Raw genomic sequence first — 17,495 nt, forward strand, 5'->3', positions numbered from 1 at the left:
CCTAACCTAACCTAACCACTTTCTCCTACCCCTCTGCCATAACGGTAACTGGGACAAGTGGAATGGCCAAGGTGCGTAATGGGATTCAGCCTTGGTCATATCTTGGTCTCGACCTTTAAAAGTCTTGTCTCGGTCTTGGGACCCTGTGGTTTCGGACTCGTCTTGGTCTCGATTAGTGCGGTCTTGACTCCAACACTCATAAAAAGTAACGTGTTGATCTAAATATGTTCGGTGTTTGGAGTTAATGCCCCGTAGAAGTGTAAAACTCCTCCTCCCACCTCCAGACCCGCGACCTGTAGCGTTCTGACTTTGTAGGTGACTCAAACCATCTTGCAGTATTAGTTCTAGAAAAGTCCAGGGGGCGGGGCTTAGCAGGTGGGCGCCGGGATGGCACTTTGTATTCCTCCGAAACCATTTCCACTGCAGATTTCACACGCGTTTGATTGTCTCGTTGTTTCGCTCGCTTTCCCTCCGTCACATTAGCAGAGGATAGCCGCTCTCCTCTCCTTTCTTTTCCTCTCCTCCGTCGCCATCCTTTCTTCACTCAGGACTTCCCCTCGTCGTACACATGCACGGAGCGATGGAGGAGATTTTGACAGCGCGTGTTGATTGGTTCAGAACAGTTGCTGGCTCTTTGGAGGAGAGAGGAGCGTCTATTTTTAGATCAAGGGGGAAGCAGAGAGAGAGAGAAGAGAGGAGGAGAGGAGGAAAGAGAAAGAGAGAGAGAGAGGAACACTGCAGTCTTGAAGGAAGTTCCACGGTTTTTATGCAGCGAGCGAGTTTTGTTCCGTGTGTTGAGCGAATGTTGGAATGTTTCTGTTCCGATTCCGATGCTCCGGATTTAAGTATCTGCCCAAAATCAATATTAACCATAAAAAACTCAATAAAAATAAGACAAACTGGATCCAAATGTGTATATTTACCACTTAAAGACGCACTATGTCACTTTTTGGTTGGCGGTCCATGCTTGTTTCTATTGCTCTGCCTGGAATGTTTCACAGTGTGACATTAAACAGCTCTACTTCACATTTATTCAATTGCAGCAAGTTTTATTGCTCAAAAATACCTAGAAAAACACCATTCTGACTGTGAGCAGGGTCGCCTCTCCGCAGATCTGACCTGCAACTTCATCTGGTTTGGTCTCCATGAAGGTAGAAAGGTTTAAAGCCATACTGTGAAACATTCCAGTCAAAGTGATAACCCCTCCATGGAGAAAAGTGTTTGAAAAGTTACACAATGCACCAATGGTCTAGCCTGATTCATCAGCTGATTTCACTTTGTGGAAACTGTCTGACTTCACAGCATTAGGATTCGTTCACGCGACGGTTGGCGAGTACTTTTTTTTTTTATTTAACCAGTCTCTGCTATTTAGTCGTGATGTATGTAATGCGCCAAATCACGTTTACGTCACATACATCACCACTGTTGGGCAAGTTACTTCAAAACTGTAATGTGTTATTTCTGACTTGTTACTGCCATGTCAAAGTGATTTGTTACATTACAATATTACCACATTCAAAATGTGAGAAGTTACAGAACAACTGCAGCACTTTAAGTTACTCTCACGAAAATAACTGTTGCTCAGTGTCAAATAACAATCAGCGAGTGAAGATGCTGGACTTTTGCACTGTATAAGGACTGAACCAGGACTGAACCAGGTCTAAACCAGGACTGAACTAGGACTAAACCAGAGCTTTACAAGGACTGAAACAGGACTGCACCAGGTCTAAACCAGAACTGAACCAATAGTAAACCAGGTCTAAATCAGGACTAAACCAGGTCTAAACCAGATCTAAGCCAGGACCAAAACAGAACTAATCTTGGACTAGGACTTGGAATCTAGGACTGCCCCTGAGAGAACCCCAAGCCCGTGGAGCAGGGTGTCCGCAAATATGCCATACTTTTGAGCTGACGTCTTCTGTGATTAGCCCCGTGGAGCATGGAGTTCTGCGCCGGTCATTTCACCTGCGGTTACCTGACAGTCTACACGGGCGCACCTCCGAGCCCGTCCTGATATTCGGAACCGTAACAATGGCTTTCACTGCTGCTGATAGCGCGGTGATTTTAGCGAATTTGTATGAAGAAAAACAAAAAAAAACACCCCTTCAGTCCAGGTTAAAAAAACATTGTGACGAACGTTACTGACATTTAGTAAATCATCAATGACATCGAGTAAAATATTACAATTTTTTCCCCCTTTTTTGCCACATTACTGCATTACAGCAAAAGGCAACACATTACAGTAATTTGTTACTTTTATAACACATTATTCCCAACACTGTACATCACCACGTAGCGTCACCACGTAGCGTCACCACGTAGCGTCACCACGTAGCGTCACCACGTAGCGTCACCACGTAGCGTCACCACGTAGCGTCACCACGTAGCGTCACCACCGAGCCATCTGGCATGCATACCCAATCGAATTCCACACATTTTTGCACCACCGTATGCACGCAGATTTCCTCCCAAAAATGCTCGCCTAAATACGGAATAAAAAGTGAAGATGCAATGCCACTTTTCTGTCTTCTGTTCAGACCATCATATAAACGTAGCTTTAATTCAGTAGAGAATGGCAGTTCCAAGGCTGAAATTATCCAGATGATTCTAGGGAAAGTGTGGAGTTTAAAAACACAGTGGAGCACTTCCTGTATCACCACAAGGTTGAAGAAAGTCACTCTTAGACTTACTCACAGTGGGAAGAGTAACCAAAACTTTTATCCAACCCAGAATCAAAACTGGGCCAATCTTTCTTCCATTTCGTCCAGACATTTTCAGACCCACTTTCCACACTTCTATCTTTCTTTCTTTCTCTCGTCTCTCTTCTCGTCAGTCAACATCCGTCCCTCGTTCTGCGATGACTCACGGGGCCCCCACCCTCCCGTGGCCCCCACCTGCTGCAGTCAGGGGCCTCTCCTCATTACACAGTGAAGGAGGTGTGGGTCTGGGTCAATGACGTCCACCGGCGCTATATTGGATTTGGGATGTTGGGCGAGCCACATGAAGAAATACATTAGTCAGAGCTCTCGGGTCACTGTGGAGAAACGCCTGCAGGCTCAGACGGAGGCTTTGTTCACTCGCAGCAAAATGACTTGGAAAATATAACCAAAAGAGTTATAGATGAAAGGATTAAATTTGAAACTTATTGACAAAATGGGAGGGGAATCGCAACTGTACAAAGTTTTATTCTGAAAAAATAAAAGCATAAATCATGAAATATAATATAACAGGGGTGCTGCACGAGTGCGTTCGCGCAATATGTGTAAGTTTACATTCAGCCACTACATGTGCAGCTACACGGAAGGCTCAGCTCTTTAATATTCACAAGGGAATTCGTTCGTTATTGGATTGGCAGTGTTTCCCGAAGCGCTTTATAATTAGGGCAGCCGTCTTGACAATAATTGCCCCCTGCCTTGACTACATCGCTCCGAACCACGTGAATCCTTGCAAAACTACGGTCGTCGCTTCCTTACTTTCACCGGCACAGAATCTCCACCCCCCCCTTGCATGTCTCCCATATCCGCGACCTCGAAAGTGTATTTTCAACTGCTGGGTCCGTTGTAACTGCAGCAGATCCACACTTACTGCAGACAATGTGGACGAGCTGGTTTTTCTTGCCAAAAATATGAAGATTGAGTAAAACTTCATGCTGGAACTGTTAGTGCTGTGCTTTTTTGAAAAGTTTTGTTTACTGTTTACAAGGAATACATTTTTGATAATATTTCATAAATTTGTTGCTTATTTGAGAATATTTTATTTAACTTGTTAGTATTACCAAACAGCAGTTTGCATTTATTTTATTTTCCATTTGTATAATGTTAAAACTAATTGTTGGTTTAATAAAAGCACAAATGGTTTTGCATTTCCCGTTTCTGTGACTTAAACTGCAGTGCCGGACTGAACCAGGACTGAACTAGGACTGAACCAGGACTAAAACAGGACTAAGTTAGGTATAAAACCAGGTCTAAACCAGGTCTAAACCAGGACTGAACCAGGACTGAATGTCGGGACGGGCTCGGAGGTGTGCTCGCATAGACTGTTGGGTGATCAGGACTGAGACCGGGACCAGACCGGGACCAAACCTGGACGAGACCAGGACTGAGACCAGGACTTTGACTGATTACTGATTTAGTCCTGGTTTAGACCTGGTTTACACTTGGCTCAGTAATGGTTCAGTCCACGCAAAAGTCCGGCATCGCAGTTTAAGTCACAGAAACGGGAAATGTTATTTGTTTTTTCCATTATTCATTTAAACACAAAAATCAAAAACTGAAAAAACAAATCGTTTTTTCATTTTGGTTTTGGAGACAAATAATGAAGAAAATACTTGTTTTTTTTCGTTTTCTTATTTTTTGTTTTATTTTGAAAAATGAATGAACGAATGATACACAGATTTTGAAGCTTTACTAGATTTTTTTTGCTCTGGTATCTGCACTTTTACTTAAGTAACAAACTGACGACTTCTTCCGACACTCAGTCATTTATAATGGAACTCAATGTAGATTTCCTCTTCCTGTTTAACCTGTATATTTTTATTCTTCTTCTTCTGTTTGCAGTGAGTGACAGCTGCTACCGAAACCTGGCAGAGGACCGCAGCGGTGTGAACCTCAAAGACCTCGTCCATGACCCCTCCCTGTGAGTCCTGCCCTCTGCTTATTAAGAGCTAAAAATACATACATGACTGACAGCACGGAAAAAGTCCACACAAACCCCCGTAACCTAAACACGGGATTATCCTGTAGGGAAGTCCATTCGAATTTGACTGGAGAAGGAGGAATAGGTTCAAGAAGTGTCCATCGAGATTACGAAAATGGTTTGGTTGAGTTTGGGTGGGATTTCAACCGGAGACTATCCAGAAAGTGGGCGAGTATTAACCCACTGCACCACTGTAACTCTGTGTACACATGTAAATTCTCAACCATTTTAACAGAACGAATATGTGTGAGATTTGAACCAGCAACCCTTAAAATTCCAACATTTACATGAGAGCTTTAATTCCGAAGTAAGTGGGTGGTTTATTCTGATTTTAAAGCCAAATTAATTTATTTTTTAGTCATGTAAATGATGATGATAGAATTTGATGATGATAGAATTCTCAAACGCTTGTATAAGATTTGAGCTGAACCAGGACTGAACTAGGACTAAACCAGAAATGCACCAGGTCTAAACCAGGACTAAACCAGTACTAAACCAGAACTGAACCAGAGCTGAACAAGGACTGAACCAGGACTAAACCAGGTCTAAACCAGGACTAAACAACATCTAAACTAGAACTGAACCAGGACTAAACCAGGATTAAACCAGGTCTAAACTAGAACTGAACCAGGTCTAAACCAGGACTAAATCAGTACTAAACCAGAACTGAACCAGAGCTGAACAAGGACTGAACCAGGACTAAACCAGGTCTAAACCTGGACTGAACCAGGACTAAACCAGGACTAAACCAGAACTAAACCAAGACTAAACCAGGTCTAAACCAGGACTAAACAACATCCAAACTAGAACTGAACCAGGACTAAACCAGGATTAAACCAGGTCTAAACTAGAACTGAACCAGGTCTAAACCAGGACTAAATCAGTACTAAACCAGAACTGAACCAGAGCTGAACAAGGACTGAACCAGGACTAAACCAGGTCTAAACCTGGACTGAACCAGGACTAAACCAGGACTAAACCAGAACTAAACCAAGACTAAACCAGGTCTAAACCAGGACTAAACAACATCCAAACTAGAACTGAACCAGGACTAAACCAGGATTAAACCAGGTCTAAACTAGAACTGAACCAGGTCTAAACCAGGACTAAATCAGTACTAAACCAGAACTGAACCAGAGCTGAACAAGGACTGAACCAGGACTAAACCAGGTCTAAACCTGGACTGAACCAGGACTAAACCAGGACTAAACCAGAACTAAACCAAGACTAAACCAGGTCTAAACCAGGACTAAACAACATCTAAACTAGAACTGAACCAGGACTAAACCAGGATTAAACCAGGTCTAAACTAGAACTGAACCAGGTCTAAACCAGGACTAAACCAGCCCTAAACCAGAGCTGAACCAGAGCTGAACAAGGACTGAACCAGGACTAAACCAGAACTAAACCAAGACTAAACAATGTCTAAACCTGGACTAATCCACATCTAAACTAGAATTTAACCAGGTCTAAACCAGGACCAAACTACAACTAATCTCGGACTAGGCCTTGGAATCTAGGACTGCCCCTGAAGAGAACCCCGAGCCCGTGGAGCAGGGTGTCCGCAAAGCTCGATTGAGCGTCAGCTGCAATTAGCTCCGTGCAGCATGGAGTTCTGCGCCGGTCCTTTCCCCCGTGGTCACCAGACGGTCTACACGGACGCACCTCTGGGTCCATCCTGCCACTCGAAACTGCAATGATGTTGTTTCACCGCTGCTGATATCGCAGTGATTTTAGTGAATTTGTATGAAGAAAACCCAAAACCCACCACTTCAATCCAGGTTAAAAAAAAAACATTGTACCAAGTAAATATTTAGATGCCGAACATTACTGCGTTACAGCGAAAAGCAACACATTACAGTAATTCGTTACTTTTATAACACGTTACTCCCAACACTGGAGAGGAAAGATAGAGACAGAGAGAGAGAAAGAGAAAGAGGAAGAGCAGCGGGACGTGTAACATAAGCCCTAATCACAGTCTGGGCGCTGCACACACAACACAGGGCCGCGCCGACACATGTCATCCATCAGGGGGCGATGTGTGTGTGCGTAGAGGGGGGGGGCAGCCCAAGGTGAGTCTGAGAAATGATGTGCAGAATGAGAACACACCGCACGAGCTCAAGGACAGAGACTGCAGCTACAGGTGAAGCAACATGTCTCTGTTTGGGTGGAGATTTTTTTTGTTTTTTTTTTAAATAGTAGAGCGCTTGTTTTTAGTTCTTCAAGGAGCTGGACCTGATTTTTACTGTCTTAAAAAGTGAAGGAAAACAAAAACTGTTCAAAAACTAGTTCATTTTAAAGGGCCCATATTCTGGTCTATGTTTAAATGTTTTTTTCCTCATCACAAACGGACCTGGAGTTGTGTTTTGTTTCATTCACACATGTTTAACACACAAATCCTGCATGTTCCACTTTGTGATGCCCTGTGATAAAACAGGAAGGAGGTTTTGGTGTCATATCCAGTGAATGTGTCAGTATCTACATCAGGGAGTTGCCATGATAAACTTTTTAAACTTTCTTGTTTCAAAACTTCTTGGGACGACTTAAAGGGACAGTCCGGAATTTTGGACATAGGACCCGATTTCCTAGTGAACCAGAGTGTTGGAGACGTGTGGAGACACTTTAAAAACATATTCCATCCGGTCCTTGTATTTGCAGAGGTCGCTAGTGGATGTCAATGGCCATAGTTATCCTGCCACTAAAAACAGTCTTACCCACTCCACAAAACACCTGAAGCAAATCTATTATTACACCAGACTGTCGATGTGAATGTTTGTGCTGATAGAATAATGTTTGAAATAAAACTAACCTTGCATCGCATGAATCGTCGCATGTTCAGGGACTATTTTCTCAGCAGCAGCGAAATTTTACTTTGCCGGTAAGATAGGTGTTAGGTGATATCAGTCTGCCGCTGTCAAACTTTATGTCAAGAAGTACAACTCTGCTGCTGCTCCTCAGACATAATTCGTTCAAATGCAAGGTTCACCGTGGAAAATGAATGCACGCTATATATTCTGCAATACATTTTGTTATTTCTCGAGCACTGTTCTGAGGCAGCGCTGTTGTAAACGCCTCACGTATAGTTTTTTGTCCTGATTTCATTTTCTGAACACGTTCTTCAAAATTTTCGGCGTGTCGGCTTATCAAGTGACTTCTCATGTTGTAGTATTTCCCGCACGGTGCATTATCAGTGTCTTTTTTTTTTTTTCTTATTTTATTTATTTGTAAAGGGACATATTAATGAACATTAAAAATGTAAATATGTAAAGATTATTGCCAACGTGGCTAATTTCCATCTTCAATCCCTCGTGAGGTTGATGTAAAATCATCTACAGGACAAAGGAAAGTACAGCAACAATCACACAAAAGTACACACCACCAGCACACTCATTATACATACAATTAGTTTCAAACAGTTCATTTGAAGTTCAAAGTCAAAAGTTTAAGAGTTAAACCAATAGTTAAACCAACAACCCCTCAAAATAAAACAAAATGTAAAATGTCTGTTTGTCCGTCACCTTTTTCAGATTCAAATATTCAAACCAGTTTGTTAAGGATATGTAAGTGAGAACCGCTAGTTATCCCAAAAAGTGCTGCATATTTCATTCCCTTCGTTACCAACATGAGTTTTAAAATTTTTTGTCAACAACTTGAAAGAATATCACAGGTTTAACTTTACCCTGTTGGAGTGTTAACTCTTTCCTACATTTTAATACTTTACTTATTTCAATAGTCCCTCTAGTTTCTGAATAAGAGCTATTTGAATGTAAAAAATCTGCCCGTTTCCCTCCGTTACCACTTGACCGGACCCCGTGGCAAATTTACTTGTGATATCGCCAATATCATTACACCCCTACTTTATAGTAAATTTTAAATAGCACTATTTGGGAAACATACTCAACATTGGCCCTACATATCGGCCCAAAAATATCAGAGTTCATCGGCCACAGGGGCTCTCAATGTGTGTATTTTCTTTGCTTCAAAACTTCTTGGGACGACTTGACCTTGTAGTAAACTTAGTAGTAGTTTATAGTATTCGTGTTGGTGTAGTAGCATTTCGTATTTGAACTCTCAACTTTTTCCTCTATCCCAGTTCTTGACCTAAAATGCTTCCCCGTACTGGAAGAACCTTCCCGCCGTATAATGGACACCAACACCAGCCCTGCTTCCCTCTGAGGAGAATGGAGTACAAGGATCCTTCAATTATTCACACATCCGAGCGAGCTGCTGTGACAACGTTCTACCATCACACCGAAGCTTTCAAAGTATCATGGACTTCTTTTATTCATAGGCATCTCGGCTTTCAAGGCCCAAACCGTAGACCGGTCCATCCAACATTAAGGAGCTGCTATAACGGGAATCGCACCCACACCTCAGCTAAAACGCCCGTCTTCAAACCAGGACGACCCGGAGTTCACGTCTCCCAGAAAAGCTTTGTGTTGTAAGTTTCAGCGCGACATTTCGATAAAAGTATTCAAATGTTTCGGCCGATATTCCTAAATTTAGTTGAAAACGTGTCTCGGGAACAAAAAAAAGCTCCTGCAGTGTCGAGATTCAATGAAATTTAAAGATGCATTGTGTAACTTTTCCGGTGGAGCGTCCATCAAATGCCTTATTGCTTTGTCTGGAATGTTTCACAGCAGAGGTGGGACCAAGTCATCGTTTTGCAAGTCTCAAGTAAGTCTCAAGTCTTTGGCCTCAAGTCCGAGTCAAGTCCCAAGTCAAACACAGGCAAGTCCAAGTCGACCCATAAGTTCAAGTCAAGTCCAAGTTGTCTGCGTTGAGCTTCAAGTCATTTAAAGTCTTTAAACCAAAGAACTAAATAAAGATTACTGTATTTTCTTCACTATTAGGTGCTCTGGATTATAAGACGCACTGTCATTAAATGGTCTATTTTTGAACTTTTTCACAAATAAACCGCAGCGGACTTTAAACGAAACACAACAGTTGGATGGGTCAGTGGGACTTTGTTTGGCTCGTTCACGGTGACTCTGGGCTTTGTTCAGTTGTGGCGTGTAGGGAGGCTGCTGTCTGGGACCAACGGATTGTCGGCGTGTTCGCAGTGACTCAGTTGTTCAGCTGTGTCTAGAAGTGGCACACCAGACCGGGACTGAGAGCGGGACCAGACCAGGATCAGACCAGAACAGACCAGGATCGAGATCGGAACAGGACCAGGACCAGACCGCCACCAGACCGGGACTGAGAGCGGGACTGAGACCGCAACCAGACTGGGGCTGAGATCGGGACCAGACCGAGACCAGACCGCCACCAGACCTGGACTGAGACCGGGACCAGACTGAGACCGGGACTGAGACATGAACCAGACCGGGACGGGGACCGAGACTGAGACTGAGTCCGGGACTGAGACCGAAACAAGACTGAGACTGAGACGGGGACCAGACCGTGATCAGACCAGAACAGAGACCAGGATTGAGACCGAGACCAGACCGCCACCAGACCGGGACTGAGAGCGGGACCAAGACTGCGACCAGACTGGGGCTGAAACCGGGACCAGACCAGGACTGAGACCAGGACCGAGAACGTGACTGAGACCGGGACGAGACTGGGACGAGACCTGGACTGAGACCAGGACCAAGACTGTGACTGAGACCAGGACCAGATCAGGACCAGTCCAGGACGAGACCTGAACTGAGACCGGGACCAGACCGGGACTGAGACCATGACCAAGACTGTGACTGAGACCAGGACCAGATCAGGACCAGTCCGGGACGAGACCTGGACTGAGACCGGGACCAGACCGGGACTGAGACTGGGACGGAGACCGAGACCAGACCGCGACCAGACCGGGACCACACTAGGACTGAGACTAGGACCAGACCAGGAATGAACGGTTTCTCGAAGTATTTTAAAAACAAAAATGATCCTATCTACAATTTTATCAGCCTCGTGAATTTTGTCATATCGTGATAATATCGCACCGTGAGATTTGGATATCGTTTCCTTTCCTTTACACGGTGGATACAATTTTGTTTTTTACCGCAAATAAATTCCCAAACAAAATCCATTCTCAAATCTGCTGTTGACTCTGGGAACGACGGACATATGTTCCTAAAATCTCCTCTAGACACATTCACAAAAGCGCCGAGTCAGCAGCAGCATACCGGAGCTTTGTGCAGAAATGGCATCCCCGATAGTTTGAAAAAAAAAGAAAAAAAGAAACAAACATTTGGCGGACGGCTCGTTCGCTCGCTCGCTCGCCGCTCCTCTGCTTCAGACAGGATGGAGAGGTTGCCGTGGAAACCAGGAAGGAACCCCAGCTATTCGAGTCGAGCATATTTTCATTCGCGCCAGAACCAAACACGAGAGAGAGGGAGGGAGAGAAAGAAGAGAGGAAGAAGAGAGGGAGGGAAGGAGAGAGGGAGGGAGAGAAAGAAGAGACGGAGAAAGAGAGAGGAAGGAACAAGAGAGCGGGAGGGAAAGAGGGAGAAGAGTGGGAGAGAAAGACTGAGAGAAAGAGAAAGAAGAGAGGGAGAGAAAGACTGAGAGAAGGAGAGAAAGAGAAAGAAGAGAGGGAGAGAGAGAGGAAGGAACAAGAGAGCGGGAGGGAAAGAGGGAGAAGAAGGGAGAGAGGGAGGGAGAAGAGAGCGAGAGAAGGAGAGAAAGAAGAGAGAGAGGGGAAGGAGAGCGTGGGAGGGGAAGAGGGAGAGAGTGAAAGAGAGAGGGGGCAGGGGAGAAAGAGGGAGGGAGACTGAGAGAAAGAGAGAAGGAGGAAAAGAAAGAAGAGAGGGAGAGAGAGAAAGAGAGAGGGGGAGGGAAAGACGGGACGAGAGAGAAAGGGAGGGAGGAAGATGGAGTGAGAGAGAGAAAGAAGAGGGAGGGAGAATGAAAGAGGGGGGGAAAGAAAGCAGGACAGGAGTGATCGAGGAAGAGGAGGACTGAGAGGGAGAGGGAGGGAGAGAAAAAGGGAGAGAATGACAGAGAGAGATGGAGAAGGAGGGAGAGAAAGAGGGGGGTGAAAGAGGGAGAGAGAAAGGAGAGAGATGGTGGCAGAGAAAGAGAGGAACGTAGTGAAGGAGCTAGAGAGAGGAAGAGAAAGGGACGGAAAGAGAAAGGAGAGAGAGGGAGAGAGACGGGGCGTGGAGAGAGCGACGGAGAGGGAAAGTGGGAGGAAAGGAGATAAAAAGAGAGGGAGGGTGAGCATGAGAGAGGGAGGGAGGGAGAAAGAGACGGAGCGGGAGAGAGAGTGACTCCTCAGAAATGTTTCAACTCAGATAACCTATAGATTGTGGTGCGTTCGAGGAGTTTGATGATCATAATTTCAGACGGAGGGCAGGGGTCTTTATAACTCTAACTCTGGGAGACTCACTGTTTTTGAAAGAAATATCCAAACTTAAAGCCACAGTATGTCACTTTTTAGCCAAACATAGGGTTCTTTGTTCTGATATACTCAAGATCATTCTAAAGCTATTCAGGAAAGGTCCATTACTAGTTGTAGTATAGGATTTTTGATACTTTTAACAACCTTAGTACCGTATTTTCCGCACTATAAGGCGCACTGTCATAGAATGGTCTATTTTCGAACTTTTTTCACAAATAAACGGCACCGGACTCTAAACGAAACACAACAGTTCGATGGGTCAGTTGGACTTTGTTTGGCGTGTTCACAGTGACTCTCATCATCTGCGCTGAATAACTAAAATCTGATTATGTACCATTTTAAATGTATTAATTATTATTTTGAGACCTAACTTCTGCACTAATGAATGGGTAATGGTTTATGTTTTATAAGCTTCTATGTGTACCCCATCTAAGGCTACGTTCAGACTGCAGGGCTTAACGCTCAATTCCGATTTTTTTGTGAAATCTGATGTTTTTGTGAGGTCGTTCATATTTCCAATTAAATGCGACTTGTATGTGACTCCAGTGTGAACATTAAACGGCCCGAAAGTGTCCCGCATGTGCACTGGAGACACGACGATGTCAACCACAGCGATCATGCTCTGTGTTTACGGAAGTTGTCCAAACATGCATTTAGCACCTGGAGATTTTAAAGTTCCTCTCGTACCGGAGCCAGAACATGAACAACTTACTTGTTTTGAGGAGGAGATTAAGAAGGAGAAGGACGAGGTTTTTGGCCGTGGCGTTTTGTGGGACAGCGGCAGTGGCAGCGACGTCCGTTGAAAGGAACGTGTAAATGTGGTGACGTAGTCAAGAGTGGTGAGTGGTGATGTGCTTCGCTTCAGTGACACGGAGTTCATTAACAATTTTCGTCTACTTCTGCACAGAATAGTGACGTTTGTGGCTTGTTGATGACGTGTAGTTCAAATGAATGCGCTTTGGCCGTTCAGACTGAAGTCACATGTCAAAAGATCGGATATGCATCAGCTCTAGGACCACATATCCAAGTGTCCTGGGTCGCATTTGAAAAAATCGTATCTGTGTCGTTCAGACTGTCATTAAAAGATCGGATACAGGTCACATAGAAGCCAAAAAATCGGATTTGGGTCACTTCAGGCTGCGTTCAGTAAACTTAATGAACTGGACAAAACAGGAACCAGACCAGAACCAGATCAGACCTGAGACTCGACTCTGCACAATCTACACTTGGTACATTTGATATTATATGTTTGCATGTGCGTTACATTTGAAACATTTAGGCTCGTCTATGAAATCCAAATAATACAAAATTTTACCAAATAAAAACGAGATGACAGAAGCCCCACAGCCTCTGTCCCAGCACCACATCCACAAACCCACAGAGGAGCAACACAGCAACATCAGTCCCAACGCTCAATAGACACGTCATGCCGCTTTTCCAAATATAATTATATCGCGGGCCAAAGTTACAGGTCACATAGAGGCCAAAAAATCAGATTTAGGTCACTTCAGGCTGCAGTCTGAACGTAGCCTAAGGCTCGCCATGACTCTTTCTCAAATTCTTCAAATTAGTAATTCTCCGGCATTTTTATTTTTTAAAATGTAGCTCAGTATAGGAAAAAGGTTGGCGACCCCTGCCTTAACTGCACTACAGAACTCTGCGCATGCGTTGACTGTCAGATTCGGCGGCAAATGTAAATACGTGATAGAATTATTTAAATATAAACATAAATACTTCATATAAATATCATTTTTAATTGAAAAAATCTACAAAATACAAGATGCAGACATGTTATTATTTGCTAAAAATTAATAAAAAAAATATAGGTTATGACAACTTTTGAGGATTGTCTCATAGGGTCAGTTCATGTGGTTGGGGGAAGAGAGGCTGAGGGGTCGGTCAAAGGGGCGTGGCGGGCCGGAGTCTGCCCGCGGCCCTTAGTTTATGGAGTTTAAAAACACATTGACGCACTTCCTGTATCACCACATGACGTCACAAAGTTCCACCACCAGTGTTTTCCGTTTGAGAGAAGAACTCAGACGCAGAGTTTGTGCGTTAAAAACACGTGTGAATGAAAAAACACATCTCTGCGTAACATTATAACACAGATCAGAAAATAGCGCAATGGACCCTTTAAGCAAAACTATCGCAACTACAACTATCCGTATTGTATTTTTGGTGGGAGGAGGGTTTGAGTGTTGCTGGTGTACAGGAGGAGAGATGCAGCCTCGTCCCAAAATAGAGCTCCCATGTGAAAAAAGAGAAGGCGGTTACATAAGCCTTGTCTGTGCAGAGACTTCACCTTGAGCCTGGGGTTGTTCTGATACAGCCGCAGTACTCCGGGCGGCCACAAGAGGGCGCTGTGGATCACGCTGTATGAGAGTGTAGGTGCTGTTTTTTTAAAGGGGGCGGTCAAGGGCATTCGGGAAGAACTGGACTAAGATTCTTGGTTGATTTGGGTGATTTGTGTGAAGTTTCAGTGGTAGATTCTATAATTACAGCTACTATGACAAACTAAAAATACTGTTACTACAAAGTTTATGTACTTCTACGACTATAACAAACTGCTACTATAAATATTAGGCTACTACAGCGAATAACTATGGCTAATAATTACACAGGTTGTTATACATTGTTCTACTAAATAAAATGAGTGTATAGTTTTGTCGTTTTGTCCCCATAAAGACATTTTCAGATGAATAAAATATGTACTATTTTGCAATCTTTACACTAATATTACAAAAGTTACAGCTACTACAACAAACTTAATAATATTTTTGCATACTACTACTTAGGGCTGGGCAAAAAATAAAATGATTTGTTTGCACGCACTTGGACGATTAAGATTTGAATCAAACTGGGGAAGGTTCGTATGCTGTTATTTAAAAAAAATGTGAACTGGTTTCAACTACATTTGTATACATACGTAGTGTACTATGTATGTACTACTGTACTACTATGACATTATTATTATAAGAACTACGAAAGAATGTTCTGTGTCTCACTCATGTCTTGTGTTTTGTGTGTTTCAGGTTGGGAGGGATGATCGTGGCCTACAAAATAGTACCAGATGAAATAGAAGACATCAAGGTACGTCCATGATTTACTTTTTAAACAATGTTGTCGCTGTGATGTGCTCATTCCTAATCTTATGTGCTTCATTAAGGCAGGTGTACACTGTGCGATTTTCAGTCCTTTTTGAGCTGATTTTTAACTCCTACGACTGTTTTTGGGATCGGGCCGACTTTTGGCTTAATCTTGTGTCATGCTTTGTGTAACAAGAACTGATTAATACCTCATGACCAGCTCCTGATCGGAAATCGTAGGTCGCAAAAATATCAAACCTGTTTGAAATCCAGTTGCCTCTCATGAGGGTTTCACACCGAGCGTCGGGTCGTATAGTGTGAGAACATGAATCATGAGCTGTGAACTTTTAAACCCTGCAATGTGGTCGTACAGTTTGAGCTGGGGCTGAGTGAAATGATCGAAAATATCGCACAGTGTACGTCACACATTAGTTGTCATTTTAGTTAACTTGTAAGAAAAAATTTGATTTTGCATTCAGTTGGGGAAGTGTGATTGTTTCATTATTTACCACCAGTTTAACCAAACGTATGTGTTTGTGTGTGACAGGATACACTGGTGGACTGGTGCGATGAAAAAGAGCTCAACCTCATCCTCACCACCGGAGGCACCGGCTTCGCCCCGAGAGACGTCACACCAGAGGTACGGCAAAACATGCTTCAGTTCTGCAACATATGAATGTGGAAAGATGTGGAATTTTCACATTTAACTATCTTAACTTTCCATGATTTATTTCCAGAAATATGAGGTACTAAATGTGCATTGTGCGGCTTTAAATCCTTGATCTCGGGAATCATTGCCAACACAGAATATATGGCTCTTTGGTGATTGGCTGGTGCCCGAACTCGCACTTCTGGGGTTGTTGCAAACCATCTAGTGTATTCTGATTCCTGACCTAGTCTCTGTAGAGAAGTGAAATTGAGTGGAGACACTAGGTGGTGCCACCCTGGCTAAGCCTCTGCAACTCAGGGAGGGAATTCTGGAGAGGCATGGTCTGTCCGTATACTGAGAATGAGACAATTGGACGTGTCTTCTATCTGCACGTTTAGGCTCTGGCAGCTCAGGTTCAATTGTCTTTGTAGTACATTTAAAAACAGTGAAGCTACATACAGTAATATGGAATAATTAAAAAGCCTGAACACTGCATTATAGTCACTTTAAAGGTCCTGTATTACACAAAATTGACTCTTATGAGCTTTAAGCCATGATATAATGTTGTAACCTGATCAAAAACATATCTGGAGTTGTGGTTTTTGTTGTTTTTTTTTTTTTCCATTCACACGTTTGAGTAATCCTGCATGATTAGTCTGTGTACATCTCAAAATGCTGCTTCACCTTCTGATAATGAAGTCATAGTTTACACCTACGTCTTACCTTTAGTTCAGTAGAGACTGTCAACTCCAGGGCTGAAACCTACTGCTACTACTAATACTGTTTCTATCAGTACTCCTGTTCCAAATACTATTCTGTTTTCTGTTTGAGAGAATAACTCAGCCTAAATCTGCAGGGTTTGTGTGTTAAACATGTGTGAATGAAACAAAACACAACTCCATGTCTTTGTTTGTGACGAGGAAACAACATTATAACACAGATCAGAAAATGTTCGAGCTCTGATTCGTCTGAAGATGTGTCTAAATATGCGCATAGACATATTTGTTGACAGTGGGATACATATTGCAGTATTGGCGAGTGGCTGTAGAGGAGTAACAGAGCAGTAACACCTCTCACTGTACTCACTCATCTCCACTTCACATTCAACCGAAGCACGACCAGGTTTGAAATCAGGAAATCAAAGTCCGCGTTAAAATAGTCCCGGTTAAAAATAGAGCCGGGCGGACACAGAGGACAAAAGGATGACTGTTGTTTCAGATGAGGCGTTATGATACGTTAAGTGGTGAGGAGGCGGCAGGTGCTATTTTTAGACGGATTTTCATTATGTTTTGTCAAATAAGTGTATGGGATTTGTAGTGCTTAGAAAGACAGGTTCATTATTGTTATAAGAGCTGCTTTTGCTGTTTTCTATAGGCTTACTTCTTTAGATACTATTACTACTGCTGCTACTACTACTAATACTACTTCTAATAAGATACTAGTAATACAACTGCTGCTATTACTAACTCATCAAAAACAGACCTGGAGTTGTGTTTTGTTTCATTCACACATGCTTGAGCAACACGTTATTATTAGTCTGTTTACATTTCCAAAGCTCAAAATGCTCAGTTCCACCTTGCGATGTCATAAAGTGGTAGTTTTTAAGTTAACAGCTGCTTTTTACGTACTTTTAGGCTATGTTTATATGATGACAGTTTGAGCAAAAGACGTGAAAAAGTGGCGTCGCGTCTTCACTTTTTATTCCACGTTTAGAGTGTTTTCGGGA

At 43.2% G+C, this 17,495-nt stretch overlaps 1 protein-coding gene across 3 annotated transcripts in view; it reads left to right on the forward strand.

Moving 5' to 3' along the window:
• The window catches only part of gphnb (gephyrin b), a 178,487-nt gene that overhangs the window by 62,557 nt on the left and 98,435 nt on the right, over nt 1-17,495 (forward strand). For all 3 annotated transcript variants that reach the window (XM_055149401.1, XM_055149399.1, XM_055149400.1), the window contains exons 2-4: nt 4,557-4,635; nt 15,067-15,124; nt 15,668-15,760. In XM_055149401.1, coding sequence (XP_055005376.1) covers nt 4,557-4,635; nt 15,067-15,124; nt 15,668-15,760 — 230 coding nt within the window. The remainder of the gene's footprint in view (nt 1-4,556; nt 4,636-15,066; nt 15,125-15,667; nt 15,761-17,495) is intronic.

The sequence above is a fragment of the Boleophthalmus pectinirostris genome, unplaced genomic scaffold (genome assembly GCF_026225935.1).
Source record: "Boleophthalmus pectinirostris isolate CB_2022bp ecotype Guang Dong unplaced genomic scaffold, ASM2622593v1 HiC_scaffold_13, whole genome shotgun sequence".
In the NCBI taxonomy this organism is placed as follows: Eukaryota; Metazoa; Chordata; class Actinopteri; order Gobiiformes; family Gobiidae; genus Boleophthalmus; species Boleophthalmus pectinirostris.